This window comes from Poromitra crassiceps, assembly GCF_964638095.1.
Source record: "Poromitra crassiceps genome assembly, chromosome: 1".
Lineage (NCBI taxonomy): Eukaryota > Metazoa > Chordata > Actinopteri > Beryciformes > Melamphaidae > Poromitra > Poromitra crassiceps.
In genome coordinates this window covers 84,870,455-84,897,365 of record NC_139623.1, presented here as the reverse complement: position 1 = coordinate 84,897,365, position 26,911 = coordinate 84,870,455, and the positions used below count along the sequence as shown (strand labels likewise).

Below are 26,911 nucleotides of genomic sequence, written 5' to 3'. Positions count from 1 at the left end.
TTTCCCCGACCTAGAACCACTTCACTACACTTTCCCCGACCTAGAACCACTTCACTACACTTTCCCCGATCTAGAACCACTTCACTACACTTTCCCCGACCTAGAACCACTTCACTACACTTTCCCCGACCTAGAACCACTTCACTACACTTTCCCCGATCTATAACCCGGCAGACCTAGAAATAACCTAGAAAAACATTCAAACACACACACACACACACACACACACACACACACACAAGAAACCACCTTCTCCCTCTCACCATGAGATGCTGGAAGAGCCAGGACCGCATGATGTTGGTGGCCTGTTTGGGCAGGACACCCCTCTTATTCTTGGACTTCTTGTCTTCGCTGTCCAAGAGGGATGACAGGTCCAGGTTTATCTTTTCAATGGATACCAAGAGAACAGAAAAAAGGGAAAAGGGAGAGGATGGAGGGGATTGGTTATTGTTGCCACGGAAACAAAGGAGAGTACCAATTACCTATCTTTCTTTCTTTTGCAAGGGCAGAAACGCCCTTGCAAAAGAAATAAAGGGGATTGGTTATTGTTGCCACGGAAACAAAGGAGAGTACCAATTACCTATCTTTCTTTTGCAAGGGCAGAAACGCCTCCTCAAGAGTCACCATGGTAACTGAATTTGAGTAATGATACTTAAAATATAAAAAAGCAGCACCCTTGACTCATGAGGAGGTCAGTGGTCTGAGTGATAATACACTTAGGTTCATTTATTTTTTGGGCTAAATCAGAATCAGCTTTATTGGCCAAGTATGTAAGGGATTTGACTCTGGTTTGCTTTGCTCTCAATTAGTGGGTCATGATTAAAACTATTAATGTGTCTGGTTTTATTTTTCATTATTTTGTCATTTGTGTTGACCTGACTGTCTGGGTGGGGAATCATTACTCAGATGTTCTGTTTGGTGTTGAAGGACTGGGTTCTCTGAGTTGGAGTGTTGACAGTCTTTGAGGTGTGCATAGGTTAGGTGTGTTGAGTCAAGTACAGTATACCCTTGGCATTTCTAGTCTTATAAGACAGTAATTCTAAACTGGAAATTCTCATTTTAAACTCTACTACCCCCACTATCTACTGTCACATACAGTAAGACATTTAAAAGAAAACAATTTCAGACATTCCATTGTCCCCCATTGCATATCTGATTAGTTTGTTTGCTTAAGTTCAAGTTGTGTTGCCCTCTTGAAAAGCATTCTAAAACCTAATGTGCATTTGAAACAACCTCCTAAAACTTGAGGGATAGTGTGTATAAAATGATCTTTGCTGAAAGGGTTAACGTTGCAGACGCTACTGTACCACCATGACAGAAAGAAGTCAAGTCGCCCACAGCTCGGCTGCTGCATGGCCTCGCCTGCTCTATTGGCATGCACAGCGCACAATTCCTCAACTTCGCATCAGTGATGACATCACTGATGACATCACAATTCTGCTGCGTGGTGCATAATTGCCCAACTTTACATCGCTGATGACAGCACTTTCACTGATGATGTCACAATGCCTATGACATCATCAGTGCCTATGACATCATCAGTGATGTCATAAGATGATTTTGGTCAATAATGATGTCACTGATGAAGATACAGGGGTGTTTAGTAGGGTGTGAGGTAGTTTTGGTGTGTGTGTGTGTGTGTGTGTGTGTGTGTGTGTGTGTGTGTGTGTGTGTGTGTGTGTGTGTGTGTGTGTGTGTGTGTGTGTGTGTGTGTGTGTGTGTGTGTGTGAGATTATCAAGCCTTTTATGACTCTGTGAAGAACCAGACTTCACATTTACCATAATTTAGTTGCTGTCTCCAGGATAACACAGCTACCAAAATTGTAATTTCAAGATCATATAAGAAATTTAATGAAAATTATTTTCTTAATGATTTTAAGGTTCAAAAAAACGTTAATGTCCCAGAGGGGCAATTAGCTTTGCAGACAGTAGACACGAGACATAGGCAACAAATTAATACATCATACATACGTCATACATATAGTAACACAGCACAGGATAGATCTGAATCACCTGCACTGTCACCATAAATGATGGAAAGAAAGTCTCTCTTCCTGCAAGAGACACGATGACATCTATGACTTTTGGTTGTTTAAAAACCTAATGGCAGAGGGAACGAAGGACAGCCTGAATCTGTTGGTCTTAGTCTTTGGGTGACTAAACCTCCGACCAATATTTAAGAATATTAAATGGGTGCACCATTGACGATGCTGAGATCTCTTTGAATTTATTTATGGAGCATTTTATGGGGCGGCTGTGGCTCAGGAGGTAGAGCGTGTCATCCACCAATCAGAAGGTTGGTGGTTCGATCCCCGGCTGCTCCAGTCCGCATGTCGAAGCGTCCTTGGGCAAGACACACTTTGGTGTGTGAATGGGTGAATGTAGGCACATTGTAAAGCGCTATACAAATGCAGTCCATTTACCATTTCATGAAGATTGTGAACATTCATGCTCCATTAAGGAAATTCACGGCTAGAGCCAAATGCGCCATGGATTGATATCGCTTTGAAGAACTTGATGTCTCAAAGGGACGCGGCCAAAAAGGTTGCTGCTCTTTCTGGCTCTCCTCTTGACAGAAAACTTTATTGTACTTTAAGAAATCAGGTCACCAAAATGAATAAAATAAATAAAAGAACTTACTATCAAAAGAGAATTTCTGAAAGCGGTAACGACAGTAAAAAATTATGGAATGTAATGAAGGAAATCATGGGTAAAAAGGCACCGTCCACTTCTTTTGTTGAATCAGATGGTGTCTACTTGACTACGCCACTTCAGATCGCAAATTATTTTAATGATTATTTTGTCAACAAGGTCTCTAAACTTAGAGAGAACATGGATAGTACTGTCAATTCTAACTCTGATGTGCTTATAAAAAAGCACATCATGAATGATGAGATGTGCACTTTTGAATTCCACCAGGTGGATTCTGGAATGGTTGAAATGTTGTTGAGATCTCTGCCTGTTGGTGTGCCTGCTGGTACTGACTCCTTGACAGCAAGTTGTTGAGAATATCTGCTGCATATGTCTCTATACCAATCTGTCATATTTTTAATAGATTTTTGGTGTGTGTCCAACATTGTGGAAGGAGGGAAAGATCATCCCGCTACCTAAAGATACAAAATCAACTTTCTGTGGTCCCAACAGCAGGCCTATCAGCATACTGCCAGTACTTAGCAAACTGAAAGAATTGTGTATGAGCAAATACAAGTCTATTTCTCTGCTAATGGTTTAACTACTTTGTTCCAACATGCGTATAGGCCTGGTCATTCCACCTGTACCGCCATGACTCAAATATCTGATAATTGGCTCACCTCTATGGACAAGGCCGGATTAGCAACTATATGGGCAGGGTGAGTGCCCTGGGGCATCAGCTGCCTTGGGGCATCAGCCAAAATAATTCTGCGGCTAATTTGACTGTGTTTCAGAGGCTGTAGCGGGCTCATTTTTAAAGCTAGAGCGAAGCTACTGATATCATATGAAACTAGACGATCTAAGGCATCCATTGCGACCAACCATGACAGCTTCTCAGGAAGGGGGGGGGGTTTGGCAAGGGAAAAACGGACATGGCCATATTCAAAGGGGTCCCTTGACCTGTCACCTCAAGATATCTGAATAATAATGGGTTATATTGGTACCCCAGTCTCCCTTTACAGACATGCCCACTTTATGCTAATCCATTTTATTCTTTAAAAAATGCAGGTTTTTTGCATGCATTATAAACGTCTTATTTTTGCCTATTCTGAATTTTTCTGCATATAGGACCCCTAAACAATATTGGAATTGCAGAAATTGAGTTTGACTGGAAAGCTGAGAGTCTTGTAAATTCAATTAGTCCAACTGTATTCATGTGTGATGATGTTAGTCCCCATCATCTACATTGTGTCTTGTGTCTGGTATGTGTGTGTTGAGGCTCTACTTTAGCGATACTAGGGATGGGCATCGAATTTCGAATTTTCGAATAATCGTTGTTATTATCAAGGTCGACTTTTATTATTGAAAGTCGAAATTCGAATTTTTTTTTTTGTGAGTGAAATGTTGCATTGTCTCCCCTGATTCTAAGTATAGTCGAATCGCTTGGTATGAGCAAGTAAAACAATTTTTATAAGCATTTTAAGCAAGGTTTATGGAAAAATGAATGGCGGATGAAATCCCATGAAGAGGGAGAGGGGGTGACTTTGGCACCCCTTTGGCACTCAGACCTGAGCCTACTAAATATTTAATGAACCACTCATGATTGTCAAAACTGTTTTTTATTTTCGAAAATGTCAATGTCATGTAACATGTTCTTTACTTCAGTGGTGCAATGCTTGTTTGAGCTAAAAATCCACAGCAGAAGCTTTTTCTATTAATTAATAAAGCCTTAGACTTAGAATCAGGGGAGACAATGCAACATTTCACTCACACAAAAAAAAAAAAAAAAAATACATTTTTAATTTTTTTAACATTTTTATTTTTATTTTCGAATTTCGATTAAAAGTCGACTTGGGCCAGCGAATTTCGAATAGTGTTTTTGCTAGAAATGCCCATCCCTAAGCGATACGGTCATGTAAATCTGTGGTATTTATTGCCATAGTAAATTTCACTTTTTACGTGTGGGGGAGGGGGAGACTTCAAGTCTGGGTCACCCTGGGGCATCACACTGTGTTAATCTGGCCCTGTCTATGGACAGCACAAAGCTTGTTGGTACTGTATTACTTGATTTTAGCGCCACCTTCGATGTGATCGACCATGACATTTTAATGTCTAAACTTGTGTGTTATGGTTTTAAATCCTCTGCGATCCAATGGGTCACAAGTTATCTGACGGCCAGGTCGCAGAGAGTATATTTTAATGGGGCTCTATCGAGCAGTAGGGCACTGGACTGCGGGGTCCCGCAAGAAGTTGCCTGGGACCCCTCTTATGCCTCATTTCCACCACATATAACAGCACAGTACAGCTCTACTCTACCTGGCCTTAAGCTTAATTTATACTAACTGTGGAGTGTCCGGTTTTCGCGGAGCGGAGGCTCTGTGCGGCGAGCACGGCGCTCCGCACAAGCTCTGCGGAGGGACTGCACGGAGCTCCGCGCTCCTCTCAAAAAATGTAACTCCGCAGAGCACGCCGCGAGCTCGTGCAGTCAATTCCGAGGCTATGATTGGCTAATGTTTGCTATGGTTTGTATAGGGAAGAAGCCTCCACAAACTGACCAAGTGACCGGCGAAATCAGTGCAAAATGAACGGGTTTGAGCATCGCCACATGAGTGAGGGAGCAACATGATCCTTTTCTCACAGTCATGAGGGAGCCCATTTTAGAGTGAATAGCCTACAATTTACTACGTCAATAAAAACGATTTGAGATCGAAAAAATTAAATGCAAAGCACAAAAACAAGAAGACAACAAACTTACTTGCTAAAAACAAACTGAAAATAGCCTACAATTGCACTAGGATTGATTATTCGCCGATATAAATCAGGATCACACACGGAAGAACTGATGTGACATTTGCATTCTCGCTAAAAACACAACGGGAGCCTGGAGGGGGATTCTCCGCTCTCCGCAGACACTGCACTCCTACCGTATTTACCATAAAAAGATGTGCCTCTGCGGAGAGAACGGTCTTGCCGTGAACACCGTGGACACCGGACACTCCGCAGTCAGTATAAATTTGCTTTTACTCGGCTCTACTTGATATAGACTTTGCTTCCATAGCAAGTTTACTCGCCTCCGCCCACACGTGGTCGTCATAGCGACAGCCTATCTGCCCTCCGCCCATAGCCCAAGTACTGTAGGCTATAACATAACGTTAAAATTAAATCCATACACGGAACTTTTAAACTGGTTATGAAATACTGGTGCCTAAATTTTACCAGCTCAGTGGCCTTGTGGTTTGAGTGTCCGCCCTGAGACTGGGAGGTTGTGAGTTCGATCCCCGGCCGAGTCATACCAAAGACTATTAAAATGGGACCCATTGCCTCCCTGCTTGGCACTCAGCATCAAAGGGTTGGAATTGGGGGGTTAGATCACCAAATGATTCCCGAGCGCGGCGCTGCTGCTGCTCACCGCTCCCCCAGGGGATGGGTCAAATGCGGAGAACAAATTTCGCACACTCAGGTGTGTGACAATCGTTGTGACTTTACCTTTACCTTTAAATGACCGACATGGGCAAATGTGACCATCGGCCAGGAGAATGGATATCAATTTGTTGTTATTTACACTACATGCATGCGCTGCTCGGGGGCGGGGGTTACGCTACGGGGAGAAGGGAAGCCACTACCCCGGTGGCCACTCACCAGGCAAGACTGTGGCTTCGCTAAACCCCCACCTCCGGCCTAGCGGAGCCAACGTAACACACAACTACAAGGGGTTCCCGAGCAGCAGACTTTTTCTCTCTCAAAACAATTGAAAACCACCGTCATGTTAAAGCTGAGCAAGGAGATCGATTTTATTTCACCAGAGCGGAAGGCAGCAACACAAAAGACTGATGGAAATAACAGAAGAGAAGGTAAAGTCCCACTGTTATCCAGCATTGACAGAAAGTATCCAGACACAGTATACACGATTCTGCCTGACCATCCAATCAGTCGTCTGCAGTGTTTTCACGTCACCGTATGGTACCGGCTGGAACCTCAACAAAGCAGGGACCAAAACTAGCACAACTCAACACCCCGACTCAACCTGGCTGTCCAGGTTTTTGATCGGTGGAATGAGACAAAAAAGCGAGATGAGCTGGGCAGGGCCGCGCTAATACCAGCGGTGGAAATGGGCCATTATTCTCAATTTTTACAAATGATATGGCGTTTCCTACTAGTAGAGCTAATTTGACAATGTATGCCGACGATTCCACTATTTATTATGCGGCCGCCACATGTACAGAGCTTGGTCAGGGTCTGTCTAGTGAGCTTACCATTATATGTAACTGGATGAAATCAAATAAACTTATACTTAATATATCTCAACAATGTGCATAATCTTCGGTTCTAATTATAGATGATCACAGCTTGAGGTCAAATCATACAACAAGTAAAAACTGTGAAGCTTTTAGGACTCTGGCTTGACTGTACATTGTCTTGGGGCCCTATCTTCGCAAAAGCGGTAATTTAGCATTTGCGCTCGTTTAACACCGTGCGCAATGCAAATTGGGGGCGTTCACAAGCGCATGCCTGTTATAATTGTACTGGACATAGGCGTGCCACATGCCAAACTAGGCGTTTCAGCGCAAAAATGTGGGGATAGATGGCACTATCCTATCGTCAGCAGCGCGCAATTACTTTGCGCTAAGAGCTTTGAAAAGCACCTCTTAGGCGCTAAAATACAGCGAGTATTTTAACGCCTAAGAGGTGCTTTTCCGGTTGTGTGTAGTCTTTCTGCTTTAAAATGTATAGTGCAACAATTTTACGACAAACTGCAACTTTCTTCACTTGCAAAGTTATGTTTTAAATTGACAAGCATATGTGTACCTCATGGCACAAACGAGATAAAACCAAATTATTGTCTCTCGCCATTCACCACCATTCATATTTTTTCAGACGCTGGTTTGCATACGGCCTGACCAGAAGGGGAGGGACTTTGGATCTCTACTGTATATGAAGCAAATCTGTTGCGTGTCATTGCACCAGTGGGGATCCGTCAATGTTTTTAACTATCTATTTGTGATGGCTAAAAGCCTTCGGAGGGAAAGATCTGAACATTTCCTACAGTAGCTATGCATAAGCAGGCAGGACAAAATGCATGAATTAATAAAAATTATGCATAGTGTAGTAGTGGAAAGTCATGAGGAGATCTCATGGTGATAAACACACACACGCATGCATGCACACACACACACACACACACACACACACACACACACACCTCCCCTTTACATGCACTCTCCACACAAAGCGAGGCTCATTACATTTGCAGCTGGTTGTCACATGGCTAACCTTGCTCCTATCTTCCTCAGCTTGGGGAGCGCGTGTTCCAGGGGAAAGGCAGGTTGAATTAATTGGCGGCACGGGCTCACATGTGATTACTGGAGGCTTGTCGGCAAAGTAGCTACGGGGCAGCCATGTTCAAGTCCCAGCCCGCGTGTAGCTCTCCGCCTCGGCCCGGGCCCCGGCGCCTCCTCTGTGTGTCAGAATGACCTGCCCACACCGTGTGAGGTCCTCCTGATGCCACTGCTGCCACAGATCCAGCACTGCTCACCTGCCCACACCTTTTTTTTGCCTCAGCATGTCGAAATGAACCCAACGGAGCCCAAGTGGCGGGTGGGTCGGAGTCCGTTTCAGACTGAAAACATAACTTGTCTGAGATGACAGGTTGAGAGGCGGGTCATAGTAGCATGTCGATGATTTTATTTGACAATTCTGGGGACTGGATTGGGCTTTGGCCAATCCTGGCGTGTTGCGCCCCCAAATCGAGTGGGATTCAGCGTGTTGTGGCTAACCTCACGTCACCAGGCTCTTCTCGGCGAGAAAGAGCCTGCCCTCCGTTTACAAGGGATTTTGTCACTCGGCCTGTTTCCGGCCTAGAGCCCGCCTTAGACAGGAAACAAGCAGCGGAAACAATAAGAAAATAAAACGGCAAACAACAAAACAAAAGATGGACGTACTGAACGACATTTTTGAAGAAGTTCTTGTAGAAACATCGCGGATTCACAATATCACATAGCCTATTTTAAGCCAATACAGAAGCTTGCCTATTTTAAGCCAATACAGAAGCTTTGCATCAGACAATTAATCGAGGAAAGAGACGTTCTCGCGTGTCTACCAACTGGCTTTGGGAAAAGCTTACTATTCCAAACCTGGCCGACGGTGTGCCAACTGCTTGGGAAGAACTTTTCAAACTAATAGCCAGTTGATGGAATAGTTATAGTTGTCTGTCCGCTGTTATCGATAATGGAGGATCAAAGGCATCTCTGCTGCCTGTGCTGGGAAAGACATGGACATTGATCATAAGATTTCACATGGCAAGTACTCCATTGTCTTTGGCTCTCCGGAAACCTTCCTCGGCAGTGACTACTGGAGAAATGTGCTAACGCTACTATACAGCTTGTGTTGTTTTTATCAGGCTCTAGCTAATGCATGAGCTAACGTAACCTCGCCACGTCGAGCTAACGGCAACAAAGGCGTTTTTTGGCGCACTTGTTTCAGGTATTGTTTCCTGTTTCCTTGGTTTACGCCCCCATGGCCAAAAGCGGAGTAAAGCGTGCCCAGACTATGTTGTGGTGCTCTCCTCGGGAAGAGCCTGGTGACGCGAGGTTAGTGGCTGAGTGCAGCCCGTCGGCCTGGAATCTCCGAGGGGCGACCTCTGACAACCAGGCTCTCGCACGCGGCAGTTACGCTATTCTAAATTCTGCCAGATTACAGGCACTAGGCACAATTTTCTTCTTCATTTGGAAGAGAAAATTATCCTGAAATGAAGATTTGATTGACAGCTGCCATGTTGTGATATGATTGGTTGAAATGGGGTAGACATTTGATAGTACTATGTGACGTCAGCAAACTGTAGATTACTGTTATGAATGAAATCTTGAAAAATGAACTTTTGATGTGAAAAAGTGTGAAAAACTAAAGAAATTTGAGTTTATGATTTCTTTTAGCATACATTATTAAATAGGTGCACTGAATACCCAGGTATTTGAACTAAAAGAACAGAAAAGTAATTTTTGGGCTCAGCTCGACTTTAAAGCTACCTCCACTTTAGTGGTTTGCAGAGTCAAGTACAGTATACGCTTGGCATTTCTAGTCTTATAAGACAGTAATTCTAAACTGGAAATTGTCATTTTAAACTCTACTACCCCCACTCTCTACTGTCACATACAGTAAGACATTTAAAAGAAAACAATTTCAGACATTCCATTGTCTCCCGTTGCATATCTGATTAGTTTGTTTGCTTAAGTTCAAGTTGTGTTGCCCTCTTGAACAGCATTCTAAAACCTAATGTGCATTTGAAACAACCTCCTAAAACCTGAGGGTGTGTATAAAATTATCTTTGCTGAAAGGGTTAACGATGCAGATGCTGCATCAGGTCTTAGGTTAAGAAAAATACTAACCCTAACCCACATACTGTACCACCATGACAGAAAGAAGTCAAGTCGCCCACAGTATGACATCAGTGATGTCATAAGATGATTTTGGTCAATAATGATGTCACTGATGGGGATACAGGGGTGTTTAGTAGGGTGTGAGGTAGTTTTTGTGTGTGTGTGTGTGTGTGTGTGTGTGCGTGTGCGTGTGCGTGTGTGTGCGGTTGTGCGAGTGTGTGTTAGGGGTTTAGATTGTAAGTTGATTGTCAATCCATACTGCGAATGTGGTGGTAATGCTCCGATAAGCTGGCCCTTAAAGAAAAAATACATGAGGTTCACATGTGTCCACATGTTTCACCACGTGAAACATGTGTTTTCACATGTACAATTTCACATGTGAAAACATGTGGAACACATGTGAAAGCCATGGGAAGCATGTGGTTTTGGAACATTTTCACCTGTGGAAAACAGGTGAAAATGTTATCACATGTTATAACATGTGATAACACGTGTTGCCACATGTTGCATAGCAACATGCTTTCCACATGTGGAAAAACAACATGTACATGGGTTTCACATGTAATCACATGGGAATTTACATCGGTTTCACACATTTCACATGTGAAAACGTTCCAAAACCACATGCTGTTCCACATGTGTTCCTCCACATGTGAAATTTAACATGTTTTCACATGCGATCACATGTGATTTTGCACATGTGATCACATGTGATTTTTCACATGTGAAGTTCATGTGGTTTTTCTGTAAGGGGGATGCTATCGCCGTAAGACAATGCAAAGAAGAGGAAGAGGAAGGAGAAGAGACCTAGGAGGACCAGAAGGGCAGAATGAAGGGAAACAGTGAGTGGATAAATCCAGAAGGAGGTGATATAGGGGATGCCAGCTGCCATAAAACACCAAAGACGAAGAAGAAGAGAGCAGGCTCTCGGCAGGGAAACAGTGGATGGATGGATGGATCCAGAAGAGGGCGGTAATGCAACATTGAGGATGCCAACTTGCCATAAAACATCAAAAAGAAGAAGATGTCACTGATGACATCACTGATGTCATAGTAGGAAAAAAGGGAAGGTCCACACACTGGAGCATTTGGAGCTACTGCTCTTCCTCAGACATTCCTCATGTCTGAGGAAGAGCTACTGCTCTTCCTCAGACATTCCTCCTGTCTGAGGAAGAGCTACTGCTCTGCAAACGGCATGATGGCTTCATAAAAAGGTCATTGGAGCTCCAGTGTGCGGACCTTCCCTTTTTTCCTACTGTACTGTTTTTTGGTTCTTGCACTTGCTTTAAAAAAAATTATGTGTGCGACTGCCTCAATCACTGATGTCATAGACATTGTGACATCATCAGTGGGACAAAAATGTAAACAGACATTGCCCACTTGCTCCCTTTTATATAAAGGATAATAACCTAGTTGTAAACATCTATACTGTAACTATGTCAGTGTTGCTACCATACCAAATACACTAAAGCTATTAGCAACTATACCAAAACTACTAAGTATGCTAAGTATGTCCTACCAACTACACCAATGCTGCTACCAACTCCACCAATACTGCCTACTACAGTACCAACTTTACAAATGCAGCTAACCAGGGCCGGCGCCAGGATGAAATGACTGAGGGGGCTGTTATAACTGGTGAGGGGGCTGATTTTTTTTTTTTTTTTGATTTTTTTTATATGTTATTTTTATATCGTAAAACATAGGTTATATACCCGCTATGCCTATTTCTGGACTTTTTAACCATAATAACCTCTGAAAAGCGCAATAACAACACAAGAAAGACTACTATTCAAAATCATATAAAACATTTATTTCACAGCAGCAGCAGCAGAGGTTCAAATTTAATAAATAGCTACATCTCTGACACCTTGTGACAACCAAAGCACAGCAAATAGCGCTTCCCTGCCAATTCTGAAACAACAGAGCTATGTTTACAGGGGGTAGCCTACATCAACTTAAACTGATCAAATTTGATGAAGACTGCAGAAACAGCAGCCTAAACATGTCAGGTACAAACATTGCCTAACTGGCCTTTATAGATTAACTATTCTTTAAAAAAAAAAAAAAAAATCAAGTGAGGGGGCCGAAAATTGAACTGCCCGCTTAGGCCCCCTCGTGGCGCCGGGCCTGCAGCTAACATCTGTAGACTAATGTTGCTACTAACTATAGCAATGCTGGAGCAGTTCTTTAGCTTTCAATCTACAGATGCAGTTTGTGGTGACTTTCTTAACTTTCCATCCTGGTTGTTCAAGAGGCAACAAAGAATAATTTAATAAATGATTTTAGATGCTGCCAATCTAAGAATTCTCCCGTAATTCTCCCGTAGGTGGATACTCCCGTATCCACCTCTACGCCGATGATACCATCCTGTATTCAGTTGGCCCCTCCCTCCAATCTGCAGCAACCACTCTCCAACAGAGCCTCACGGACGTAGAGAAATCTTTTCTCAATCTCCATCTCCGCCTTAACACAAAAAAGACAAAGTGTATGCTCTTCTCCCGAATTAAGGATGCCCCCAGACCCCCCAAGATCATCTGTGCCGATGGCACACCTGAGGGCGTGGCCCTGGAATTTGTGGATTCTTACAAATACCTGGGTATCTGGCTGGACTCATCCCTTTCCTTCAATACACACATCAATAACCTTCAGACTAAAATTAAAGCAAGATTAGCTTTCCTCTTCCGCAATAAATCTTCCTTCACTCATCCGGCCAAACACACCCTCGTCAAGTTGACAATTCTTCCGATTTTAGATTACGGCGATATCATTTATAGAACAGCCTCAGCATCAGCCCTCAAAAAATTAGACACGCTTCACCATTCAGCTATCCGTTTCGCCACCAATGCACCCTTCCAGACTCACCACTGTGACCTCTACAATCTGGTAGACTGGCCCTCCCTTAAAACCCGACGATCCCTCCATTGGCACCACTTTATTTTTAAGTCCATACTAGGCAAGACACCACATTACCTCTCATCTCTCCTCCACATAGCAACAAACACCTATAGTACAAGATCAAGCGGGTACATCAAACTTTCTATCCCCAGCTCAACCGCTTATAGAACTGTCTTCGGCCGCACCTCCTTCCGTTTTGCAGCAGCATACGACTGGAATATTCTTCAGAGCACCCTCAAACTTGCAACCCTGACATCACTTTCCATTTTCAAACAGCAACTCCAACAGCTCTTTGTTGACCGCTGTGTCTGCTTCCCCCCCTCATAGTACCCCCCCTCCCCCTTCTCCCTTTACTACCCCCCCCTTTCCCTCTCTACCCCCTCCCCCTTCTCCTTTTCCTACCCCCCCTTCTTCCCATCTCCCCCTCCCTCTTTACCCCTTCCCTCCCTCTACCCCCTTTCCCTTCTCCTTTCCTCCCTCCCCCCTCCCTTCTTCCCATCCCCCCTCCCTCTACCCCCTTCCCCTTTTCCTCCCCTCCCCCTCCCTTCTTCCCTCCCCCCTCCCTTTACCCCCTTTCCCCTTCTCCTTTCCTCCCTCCCTCCTCCCTTCTTCCCATCCCCCCTCCCTCCCTCTCTACCCCTCCCTCCATCTACCCCCTTCCCCCATCATGCTGTGTTTTGTTTGGTTTATCCTGTATTGTTTTGTCTTGTTGTGTTGTGCTACGTTGTACTGTGTTGTGTTGGTTCTACGTTGTGCTGTGTTGTGTTATGTTGAGTTTTGGCTCTATCCTATGTGATTGCTGTTATGTTTTATACCCTGTTTTATAATGCACTGTTTTTATCCTTTTTATCCTTAACATGACTTTTTTTGCAGCCCCTCTCCCTTACCCCACAGGCCGTCAGTGTAAATAAGAATTTGTTCTTAATGACTCGCCTGTCTAAATAAAGGTTAAATAAATAAAAAAATAAATTAAATAAATTCCTCGCCTACACAAATGGCAAATACAAAACAATAGGTCTATCCCTGCAAAAGGCATCTGAAACAGTATCCACAAGGCTGGAAAACATTGATTCACCAAACCGTTCACTTCCCATGTTAATTTGATTCAACATGTTTTATATTTATTTTTAGCTTTTCTTTTATTCTTCTTGTTGTTTATCAATTCTGAATCACATATCTTACAAGATACAGTATCTGTTGCATTTCTCAAAACATCATTATGGTGTAACATCTATGTAAAGTTAATCATGTTTCACTGTCTATCCGTCTTTGCCGTGGACTCTAGGGTAAGCTAGCAGTCCATAAGGTGTCAGCTGGAGCTTAATAAAGAATAAAGCTTGAGAGTGAAACTGTTGCCTAAAAAAAACATGGAAAGCTCAAGTGTTATTTACTAGATGCCAGTGCTGGGTTAAAGACTTGAGTGATCATAACAGCCAAAGCTGAGGCTGTTTGTCAATACTATGAAAAGTTATTTAGGCTATAAAGCCATAATGTCCTGTATGTATCCTAAACTCACTATAAATGTGTTTCTTTATTAGACTGTGGTTGCTGTTTAGGAACTAAAGCATCCCTCCTTTTCATCCAGCATGTTATTACAGTATTTTTATGCTTGCTAAGCAATAAAGACAGCAATATAGTCGGACGGTCAGTGAGCTCCATAAGTAGGTGACAGTGACATACTGTTTGGACCCATTATTCTAGAAGTGAAATGACACAATGACTCTAAGGATAAAGTACATACTGAAGGATAGAAGATACTGTACACATAGGGCTTGATTCATTTGTCAATTATTTTCTTGACTTGGCTGTTTACCTAAGTGAACATCACCAAGCATCTTGTTCAATGCAGCCTAGCCTACTGATTTTGTCTAAAATATGGCATTGCTCATAATTATATTTCTGAATTTGCATGAACATTGTATACAGAAATTGCAATATAATGGAAAGCAACACAAATGGTCTCATCTTAGCTTAGCCTATTGATTTCCACTCAAGTTCAAGCAATAATCTTGATGGAGGGATCTGTGACATATTGCATCATTCATCCATGAAATCCAAATGCCATGAGAATGAGTTTGAGTTTTGGTGAGAATATTCTGCTCAGCTACACTAAAGTTATCTGTGAAACAGCTTCAAGCTCTAATACTCTAGGGGCCCTATCGTCGTACGGCGCTATCGTTTGCGCTGCCGTTTGCTCGCCTCTTATGCTATCTTCCCCAGGCTATCGTCTGCCTCTACCATCCAGTTAAGCGCAGACACAGGTGTAGGTGTGGCCCAGGCGTGTCCGTGCGCCTCTTAGCCTATCATCTGCCTCCCGCAAGTGACATTTTGCGCTCTGGCCAAGATACCATCGCCATGTTCCGAGCGTAATCACAGGTTTGGGCGTTGCCCGTGCTATCAGATCCAAGAACACAGACTACCCTATGGCTAGGCACTTCAGTGAATCACATGACAGCAATGACACTTTACTCAGAGCAGAGGGAATTGAACACATACAGCAGACCACAAGAGGGCAGGATCGCCTCAAGAAACTTCTTCAGAGAGAAACTTTCTGGATCTTCAAATTTGATGCTATGGCTCTCCCTGGCTTAAATGAAGAGATCGATTATAGACCTTTTTTATAAATATTGTCCCATTACCATAAATATTTTTAATTTTAATTTATTTCACGCAATTTTTTTCCATACTTTTATTTTGGAATTGGATACCATTTTTTTCACGTATTCCGGAAACACTTATTTTCCTAACCGGAAGCATAAACCACTATAAGTTCCGTGCACACCTGAGCACACAACTTTTGCCCTGACGAAGGCCACAGCGGCCGAAACGCGTAGGCAACTACACCTTTTTCCTACTTTTCCCACTTTCCTTCCTCTTACCTCCCACGAGTGTCGCCTTGGTTGCGCCTGAGACCACCAAACTGTCCAAGTAAGTGGCCTCTGGCACTTTATTTTATAAGTGTTCCCTTTACCAAGAGCACCTCAAACAAACAAACAAACAAACAAACAGACACACATACGACAGAGCACGCCAGCTCCCCCATTTTTCCCGCCATGAGAATGAGTTTGAGTTTTGGTGAGAATATTCTGCTCAGCTACACTAAAGTTATCTGTGAAACAGCTTCAAGCTCTAATACTCTAGGGGCCCTATCGTCGTACGGCGCTATCGTTTGCGCTGCCGTTTGCTCGCCTCTTATGCTATCTTCCCCAGGCTATCGTCTGCCTCTACCATCCAGTTAAGCGCAGACACAGGTGTAGGTGTGGCCCAGGCGTGTCCGTGCGCCTCTTAGCCTATCATCTGCCTCCCGCAAGTGACATTTTGCGCTCTGGCCAAGATACCATCGCCATGTTCCGAGCGTAATCACAGGTTTGGGCGTTGCCCGTGCCAAAATAGGCGTTCCAGCGCAATAAAAAAGGGCCTTTGGTGCTCTCAATTTTAACGGCACCAAATAACAGGTCTTAGCGCAAAAAAAAACACTACGCCAGGCATACGACTGAGCGCACACACTATCCGCGCAGTGCAGGAAATGCTCGATTGGATACATTACACACAGCATGGATGTCTCTCTCTCTCCAACACCTCGCGCATGCAGACCCTCTTCCCTCCTCAGAATGCCACGTTGATTTTCAACTATAGCCTACATTGCAGAAAAAACATACCTTGATTTCAATCATGAGAGACTCTTAATATAATTTTAACAAACTTTATTGAATCAGAATAGACGGTTTGAGTATGGCGTATGACTCCATGATGTGACGCTCCTCTTGCTTATGAGAGAGGGCGTCGGTGCTGTATGAGATAGGACATCCCCCCTAAGGGGATTTGTTTCCAACAGGAGTCATGACATTGGTGGTGATCTGGGGAGGTGGTGGGATGAAGCTTTTTGCTCTGGAGATGCTGGATGAATGCGTGATGCTGACACAAGGTGAGTGATGACTGCACAAGTGTGATTTAAGCTGTGGTGATGGGGGCTTTATATAGTACCAGGAGAAGGGCATTTATGATGTCATAACTGATGTCATTTATGATGTCATTTGGGAGAAGGGCATTTATGATGTCATAACTGATGTCATTTGGGCAACTGACGTCACACTGCAAAGGTGACGTCATGGAGAAGGTGACGTCGGAGATGGTGACGTCATTTAGTGACGTCATTTGGGCTGAGGGGTATGACAGCATGGGGTGCTCTATTAATGCCTTATTTGGTCTTCCATGATTGAAATTCAGTCTACGACTACACTTAAAAATGAGAATTAGTTTGTCTGGTTTTATTAGGCTACATAATTCCCGACCATACAGGTCTGTGGTGTAACAGTAGATTACTTTAGGTAGGAGAAAGGGTAGGAGAAAATAAAAAGCAAATATTGATCTTTTCCAACCATTAGGCTATGTTTAATAGCACCCTAATAGCCCTCTCCACTTCTCTCCGGGAGTGAGAGAGAGATAGAGAGAGAGAGACACGGGGCATACTGTCGGCCTATAATGTTACTACCCAGCTCAACTTAACTGCCTCATCTCCTAGTAATAGCCAGTAACCTAGGCCTAGCTGCCTACTGCAAAAGTTAACTGTTGAAAATTCGATGTCTGGTTTTGTCACGAGTAGCCTACAGCTGTAGTCCCTCTCGCCATCAAGCAGACAGTGATGGAAGCATGTGTCTTTATGTGCGCCAAGTGGAAAATGACAGACTAAATTGGTTGGATTCAATGTATATATATATATTAATAGAAACGAATAAAAAATAGCTGATTAATAAAATGTGGGCTGATGGAACGAAATTCAGCGACATCACTCAGTGCGGCTCTCAGTACGCTGCGTAATTACGCACGCAGTAGCCCCGCAGCAGAGATGCAGGAGAGACAGCCCGAAAAGGGATAAGCATACGTCCATAACAGCATGAAAGCTGAAAAACATTTATGGCAGTAACACACATATACCGTTCCCATTATTTGAGCCACGGCAGCGTTAATTGCACACTTTTCATAATGTCCTAGGTCTAATAACTGTTTGTTTTGGTCGGGTTGAGCTCGGTCCGCGTCTCAAACGGGTTGGGTTGGGTTGGGTCAGATTAGAATTTTTAGGACCGTTGAGAACTCTACATGACAGCCATCAAGACAGGTGGCCATATAGGCATAAATACGCCTATATGGAGCTTTGCGCTGAGATGATGCCAAGCGCAGCGGCCCAACACGCCCACAATTAGGGTTTTGCGCAGCGCTATTCAGGCGCAAAACGGGCGCTAACGATAAATTAGCGCCGTTGCGACAATAGAGCCCCAGATGTTGGTTTGCGGCTAATCGCCCGTTCACAAACAAACTGGGATGTGGCGGTTGAATGATGTCACACCCGTTTTGTTAGCGTTCCATTTGCAGAAAACTAACTTGCTCAAAAAGTATCTGCCTAATGTAACAAAATATAGGCAACATCTACCTCCGGTTAGTGCTTTGTGCCTTTGTGGTTTGCTCCGCGCTCCCATTAGCAGTCAAACCTGACAGGATCATCTTCAGTAAGCGCTCCAAGGATCATGGGAATAAACCAATTCAATTTGGTCTGTCAGCAGGGGCCTTTTGTTTCAGATGGAGACAAAGACAAGCTGCCCAGGGGGGTTTCTGTGATGATGTAAAGACACCCTTTTAAAAATAACAAATTGTGTTGGTGGGCGGACAAAGCGGTGTCGTTCGGGGCGGCTTACCTGCGAGTTCTGGATCTGGATAGTTCCTGGGGGCAATGCCTGTGTTAACACTTGCCCTTGCGATGTCACCATGGCAACCGGCTGGTACAGGGTACCACCTGAGGGGATAATTTGTCGTCATGAGAATCAAGCGGCTTCACCATAATGGCAGCCGCATCCCACTGACACTTCACTGTCAGTCCCCAAAACAAAAACATGGTCAACAAGATAGGAACGGAGTTTCCTTTAACCCTGAAACAAGCAGAAGAAGGCCATATTGGCTTTGCTGCTGGCTTAATTAGTCTTAATGGAGACCTTCTTATCACAGTCTGTTTGAGCTTTTCAATGTGTCGTGATCAAAGGCAGACACATTGATTTGTTTTAGGTTAAAATGGATTTCCAGAGAGCAGGATTAACATTTCACTGTATAGGCTCAGCCCAGTGCTCTGCATAGGGATGCTTATGGCTCTGCAATATGCTCGTAAACAAAACTCAATGACTACAGTAGCGTATGGAATAAGAACATTTAATCAGATCTGTACATTAGATTCTATTTCAGCATATGTGCATGCATGTTTCATATTTAGCATTTTGTTTATTGTATTCCTGATTTCTAATAATAACAGCAACAACAATAATATCACTATTACTAATAATAATGATTAAAGCAAAACAACAAAATGTGCTCAATATCTTTGCAAAGGGCCTCTTTTGCTAAAAGCTGCTGGACAGAGAAAAACAAATGCATTGAGTTGTTTTTCTATTGTCTGGCCACTCAGTGTGGCTTGTAGGCTACTGAGGAAATAGATGTTTCAGTTTACATGAGATATGACTACCTTGACGGTATACTGTATGCAAAGCAGGTTTGACTCGCATTAATCAGGCGGACAGCAACAATGTCAATGTTGTTTCCTATAGTTACCGTAATTTCTTGAGGGGTGTTTAAGTCTAAGTCAAAGCAGTGGCCATGCTACTCAGGTAAGGTTTGGTTAGTATTCCAAAGTTGTTGTAAGGATGTAAAGTTTTAGGTTAAAATACTAAATAGCTGAATCAGAAAATATGAAAATAAATGAATTATGTGCCAAAATTGAATAGAATAGCCTAAACCTATCAAATATAAATGAGTATTAAGCAGAATGTGCAAAGGACATATGCAATACAAAGTGTAAAAATAAGAAAATACTAATGATGATTCAAATAAATAAAATAATAAATGGATTAAGGCTGTGATTTCTGAGGAAAATAATTAATACAACAGAGATATTTGGTTTAAGTAAGAAAATATATATTGTTTACTTGCATCAATTCCATTCGTTTTTCACATTTATTTATTTTAATATCAGTAAATGAGGTGCTGGCGCACAATGAATGAATGAATGAATAAGGGGCAGCTGTAGCTCAGGAGGTATAGAGCGGGTTGTCCACTAATCGCTTTGGATAAAAGAGGTTGGTGGTTCGATTCCCAGCTCCTCCAGTCTGCAAGATACTGAACCCCAAATTTCTCCCGTGCATTGTAGCCTGCCGCCATCGGTGTATGAATGGGTGAATGTACCTACTGATTGTAAAGCGCTTTGGATAAAGGCGCTATATAAATGCAGGCCATTTACCATTCATTTACCATTTACAATGAACATCATATTGACATTCTAACTTTGCTGTAAGGACTTAGGAGTCAACTCTTGCCACTGGATTTTCTGTACTATTATTATTACTAGTGTACTATATTAGCTCAATGACTCATGAGATGCCAAACACTGGAGACTAGTAACTTTATATCGCATCTCATCAACTATAGCAAATATTACCCATAGTGCGTTTGTGTGTGTGTGTGTGTGTGTGTGTGTGTGTGTGCGTGCGTGTGTCAAAAGGTCAAAGTTGAAAGTTTGACAAAGCTCTATGGATCTTGAAATTAAAACTCTAACTACTACAATATGTAATTTAATGTGGCAATTGTTTTACTCCATTCCACAGTCCTGCAGTATGTGTGGAATGTAAATTGAAATTGCTTGGCTACCAATAGGCTGACTACCCCAGTTGAAACCCCAGGTGTCACAGATGGCAATGTTCTCTGCTGCTTTCACCATGAATGATAATTGATAGAAATGTCATATACTGCAGGTCTAATAATAATCCCAAACTCTCCTTTTGAGTGCTTGACCCGTGAAATTGTACTAGCAAGTGAGAGAAATATCACAAGCCAAGCTAAAATGTGTATGTTACAGTATCCCTGTGTGCGCGTGCGCGTCGTGTGTTAGTGTTTTCATGCTTTTCTTACCTGTCACCACCTGGGAGTTGATGGTAGTCATGGCGACATTGCCCTGTTGCAGACCCCCGGCGGGCACCACAATCCCTGAAGGGTTAACAGAGCTGGAGACAGAGGTCATGGATGGAGAGGAGGTCTGAATTAGTTCCTGGGGGAATCATAGAGAGACACTAGTGAGCAAATGTGAAGAGGCAAATGACGTCATCCTCATTTGAGTGGAAAACGCCCCACAGCGCACACCTTTGATCGGGGGGGTGACAGAATACCAAGGGAAGCTTTTTGGATCCATCGACTGGCTGCGTTACAGCATTACTGGGCTCAATGAGGACATAGGCTTCACTTTGTTTTCTATCATTTTTCTTTCTGTCTATGGCTCTCTTTTTCACAGTCTATGTAAGACATGAGTACTGTACACTGCACTAGTACTTTTCATTGAGCAATTAAACATGTTGTGGGACATTCACATTAGTTAGCATAAGTTATTTTATCTAAGTCATGGCATTATAATATCTCAAAAAGAAAAAAGTAAGATAATTGAAGGTCCTAAAGTAAACTTATGAAACAATCTGTTCACTTAACCTTTAGTTAATTATTTAGTTAACTTCTCTTTGGCTTCTAAGTTTGCTGGGTAAAAGTGAGGCAATCGTTTCCCATACTTTTTACAAGTAAACTGAACATGTTAGAATTTACAGTGATATGGTTATATTTTTCCTATTTAGGTTGTACATGGAATATTTTTGTGTAATCTCATCTTTTGTTTCGATTTTTTGTATTTCTACTTTCATTATCTTCAATTTGTTTCACGTGTTGTGTTATTGTCCGGGTCATGGGACTGCCTCCTATTGGATGTTGCTATTATATAGAATAGAAATCTAGGGTGGAGACTCTAGAGATGATGCACCATCTGCACACTTTTTGCCAGGCAGCTGGCTGCCGGCCTACATCTGTCTGAAGGAAGGAACGAAGGAAAGAAGCTGACTGAGAACCCTCAGCATCCGAAGTATCCGAAATTCTCAAAATGCTCAAGTGACTGACTCATTGATGATGACATCATTCACTGATGACATCACTGTAATTGCTCGAGTGACATCACTCGGAAGGCTGAAGGCTGACTGACTCAGTCACAACCCCAAGGACAAAATGACGGCATCAGTGGCCAGCAGCCAGAGCTGCCTGGCAATATTTTTGCCATCAGCCAGATGACGTTATTGGTGATGTCATCAGTAACACACATGCTGCCTGGCATATAGCGAATTCACGCTTGCATTTATTCCGAACAAACTCATGTCAACTCATGCCACGTCATCCACATCATCAGTGGGTATGATATCCTCCTTAACGTCTCTGAGGGTTTTCCAGTTGACCCTTGCTCCACTGCCCGCTGACCTAATCAGGGAATGGCTGTTTACAGCGTAGCCCTCCTGAGGGCTATACCACGAAGCAAGATTAGTGGCTTAGCGAGGTAACGTCAGGTTTAACCCTAGGTTTGCTGTACCCCGACTAGGGATGTTCATTTTGAAAATTTTCCAAAATCGATAATCGGTGAGAATTAACGATCAATTATCGATTATCGATTTTATTAATACTTAGAAAATTTTCAATTTTTTCAATTTTTTCAATTTTTTTTTTTTTTTTTTTTTTAACAAAATGAATGCCTATGGCAGAAAATACGAAAGACAACGTGTTCTCCTCAATGAACTCTTTATTTCAATGTGTCTCCTCTCCAACACTGCTGTCCCCGGCGCATGCCGGTTTGAATTTCTCATGTTTAAAACAGTTTTGTTGGCACAAAGGCCCGTGCCCAGCCAGAAAACTAGAGACTATATGAAGCTCCACCTCACGTTAGTCGGCTGTGCAATGGAGTGGGGCGAGGAGGAACGAATTCCACCCAAACCTAGTCCAAAAAAAAAAATTTTTTTTTTTTTTTTTTTTTTTTTAATAATTAAAAAATCGATCCAAATGCCACAGGATCGATTCCAATCCTTAACGATCGATTATCGATTTTCGATAATTGATGAACATCCCTAACCCCGACGCTAGTTAACTTCTTACCGAGATAGATCACCATAGCAACTTATGCTCTACGCCTACGGCTAACCTGCTTTGTAGCAGGTTAAGTTCAGAGGATGCGATCAAAACCCATGAAAAACCCACCTGCTTACCAATCAGCTCTCTGGAAACAGCAAGTCGCCATTCAAATGGTCCCCATATGAAAAATACATTGCATTCAAATGAAAAAGAAAAAGAAAAAAGAAAGAAAAAAACATATGGCTCCTTTTGAATTAATCGAGGACTGAAGCCTTGCACTTGTTGCAGGCACATTTAAATTAAGCCCTACTTACCACTTTGGAATATGTTTTGAGAGGTCTATATTCATTGTTGTGCTCTCAAGTAGGCTAGATACATTTGACCCCGCCAATTGATTGCAGCTGAATGGTGAGTGGAGAAATATCACTAAACTGGTGTAAAAAGGTTACATAAACGTCTCCAAAGCGCACGGTGCCGTGTGCGCAATGGAGCTGAGGCTGATGTTGGGTTGGACATGGTCATACATGCCAGAATAGCCTACTACATCTAAGCAATTTAATATGGGATCACCTGCACACAGATTATTCATATCTAGGCTACTTCTGCGTTTTTCAGCTGCAACTGTGTTGCTTTTGGCCTGTATGATGTGATTGAACTTCATATTATTTCCAGCATAGTCCTTCTATGAAATATGGAGATATGCAAGTCTGCTGCCAATAGCCTATATGTGACCACAGAATAGGCTATTTTTTATCAATGAAATCTATGCCCGCACGTACCGTGTTGATTCAGTTCAGCAGCCTTTTTTAATTTATTATCGTTATTTTTTTACTGATAGCCTATTAGCCTCTAGGAATTATTCCATCAGTGCGACCAAACACATCATGAGATCATTATTATTCATTGAGCCTATAATGGTATAACTACGCCTACGGATTTTGGAAATTTAGACTGAGATAGATTACACACTACTTCCACTCACAAAAAAGACATGCAGGTTTTATTGAGTTTATTGAGAAGGTGAATTGAGCGGCTGTAGATACGTGGAGGCAGAAACCGCTCTTCAAAGAAATGACTGATGTGAATAAAAGCGGTAACTTTAGACAGTCATTCGGGAACATACTAATAATATCCAACGCGGATTTTGATTCTGCCATACAGTAAAGCTTCATGATTTGTACTTTGAATGAATGAGGAAATAGGCGTGTTTGGCGCTGTAAAAGCTGGAGCAGTCCATATTGGATTGTGATTGGCTAGTTGTTAAAAACCACGCCTCTTTTGCGGGCACAAGCTCGGTGCACGAGCATTTTCATTAGAAAAACCTGGATCCACTTAACGAGTTGAGAACTACATTCGTGGTATGACTTAACTAGAATCGAGCTAGATGGCAATTATCTGGTTAAGCCAAACCAGATCAAGGGACAGATCCTGGATCTGCTTACCCAACATTCGTGGTACAGCCCTCTGGTCATACTAGGCCCTCAGTCGAAAGGCCTCCCGTTTTCCAAGAGCACCCTTCACTTTTTTGACACGCTTTGGACAATAGAGCTACCTGTCGATTTCTTCTTTTCAGTACACACTACTTGTTAATAAATAAATTGTGTAAAATGTACCCGCTCTCTTCTGACATGCCAGCAAAAGAAACAACTGTCTGGTAGCTGCTGTGTGTTTTGTTTTGGCAGAGGTGAATAGGACTGTCTGGTAGCTAGTGTATGTGTTTTTTTTTGGACTGTCTGATAGCTAGTGTATGTGTGTTCTGTTTTGGACTGTCTGGTAGCTATGTGTGTTTTGTTTTGGCAGAGGTGAATAGGACTGTCTGGTAGCTAGTGTATATGTGTTTTGTTCTGGACTGTCTGGTAGCTAATGTGTGTTTTGTTTTGGCAGAGGTGAATAGGACTGTCTGGTAGCTAGTGTATACTGTATGTGTTTTGTTTTGGACTGTCTGGTAGCTACTGCATGTGTGTTTTGTTTTGGCAGAGGTGAATAGGACTGTCTGGTAGCTAGTGTATATGTGTTTTGTTTTGGACTGTCTGGTAGCTACTGCATGTGTGTTTTGTTTTGGCAGAGGTGAATAGGACTGTCTGGTAGCTAGTGTATATGTGTTTTGTTTTGGACTGTCTGGTAGCTACTGTATGTGTGTTTTGTTTTGGCAGAGGTGAATAGGACTGTCTGGTAGCTAGTGTATATGTGTTTTGTTTTGGACTGTCTGGTAGCTACTGCATGTGTGTTTTGTTTTGGCAGAGGTGAATAGGACTGTAGCTAGTGTATGTGTTTTGTTTTGGACTGTCTGGTAGCTACTGTATGTGTGTTTTGTTTTGGCAGAGGTGAATAGGACTGCCTGGTAGCTAGTGTATATGTGTTTTGTTTTCGACGGTCTGGTAGCTACTGTAGCCTACAGTATGTGTGTTTTGTTTTGGCAGAGGTGAATAGGACTGTCTGGTAGCTAGTGTATCTGTGTTTTGTTTTTGGACTGTCTGGTAGTTAGTTACTGTATGCGTTTTGTTTTGGCAGAGGTGACTAGAGCTGTCTGGTAGCTAGTGTATGTGTTTTGTTTTGGACTGTCTAGTAGCTAGTACTGTACATGTATGTGTGTTTTGTTTTGGCAGAGTTTGAATAAAACGAACATGCATGCACACCTACGTCATGTGACATGATGGCAGCTGTGTCTGGTCCATGGCTAACCTGTTGCATGCTGAGAGAGGTCTGTGTGGGAGAATAGGGTCCTCCAAGGTCATTGCGGAGAAGGTTGTCGCTGTGCATCTTGGTTTTGAGGCAGGTGATGTAACGGTTGCAGAAGTCCTTACATAGCTCATTGACCTTCTCTAACTCCAGCAGGTGGATCCGCAACACCTGAATGGCCTTCACCATCTAAAGTAGACAAAAGCAACATGCCTGTATCAGTGACAGGCTTTACAACAGGCATTAACATACAGTATATTCTCAGAAATCTAGACTGAATGGTCCCAAATCTCCAGACTGATGTATAGTAATCTGTTACATGTTCTTGTTCCTCTCCCTCTGGCTAAAGATTTACTGCACAAAAATTAGCTAGAGTACCGCAGGGATGACGTATTTTTGTTGGCTTTATCCATAAATCTCCGCAATTTGTTTCTTCAGTGGAAAAGTCTATGGGATTTTAGAATGGGGATTTCACTTAACCCTAGAACACTAACGTCAAGTAAAATCACACCATCACTAACGTCGGGTATATTTCACCCGATACAATATACCCCATAAAAAATACTTCTCATCAAAATATATTAAAGTACAACAATACATGGCAAATTGAGGTACTTATTTTTCCCTGTAAAATATCGAAAAAAAAACGAAAGAAAAAAGGTATCATGGGGGGACCCTATAAAAAAGCTGTAAAATTGGTGAAAAATTAGGGAATCGTTAACAAATAATTCCTACATAAAACTAATGGAGCTGGGAACTTGTTCTTCAGGCCACCCATTCCTGGGACATGTGAGCTATATATATATATATATATACAGTATATATATATATAGACGACAGACGATCAGACGACAGACGACAGACGATCAGTCAGACAGACTGACAGGTAGACAGACAGCCAGACAAGACGATCAGTCAGTCAGACAGACAGGTAGACAGACAGACAGACAGACAGACAGACAGACAGACAGACAGACAAGACGATCAGTCAGTCAGACAGACAGACAGACAGCCATACAGACAGGTAGACAGACACACATGTAGACAGACAGACAGACAGACAGACAGACAGACAGACAGACAGACAGACAGACAGACAGACAGGTAGACAGACAGACAGACAGACAGACAGACAGACAGCAAGGAGAATATGTTGGTGCTTAATCATAAAGGAGATGAGACAGATGAGTTAGAAAACACTTCAGCAGAAACCCAAATGAAACCCCATCGGATTTGGTTGAAGTTGAGGATGAACTTGAAGAGAATGAGAAAAATAACCTATAGACGGTTTTCACCAGCTGCAACCCCACAGCACTTCCTTTTTCTCAGCTTCTTCTTCTGTGTTTTATGGCGGTTGGCATCCTTAAATG

General features: G+C 42.7%; 1 protein-coding gene across 1 annotated transcript in view; it reads right to left on the bottom strand.

Moving 5' to 3' along the window:
• The window catches only part of pknox2 (pbx/knotted 1 homeobox 2), a gene marked incomplete at both ends in the record, with an annotated part of 104,604 nt that overhangs the window by 28,140 nt on the left and 49,553 nt on the right, over positions 1–26,911 (bottom strand). Inside the window, 4 exons of the mRNA XM_083640428.1 lie at positions 264–383; positions 18,593–18,690; positions 20,847–20,982; positions 25,545–25,730. Of these exons, the coding sequence (XP_083496554.1) occupies positions 264–383; positions 18,593–18,690; positions 20,847–20,982; positions 25,545–25,730 (540 nt within the window). The remainder of the gene's footprint in view (positions 1–263; positions 384–18,592; positions 18,691–20,846; positions 20,983–25,544; positions 25,731–26,911) is intronic.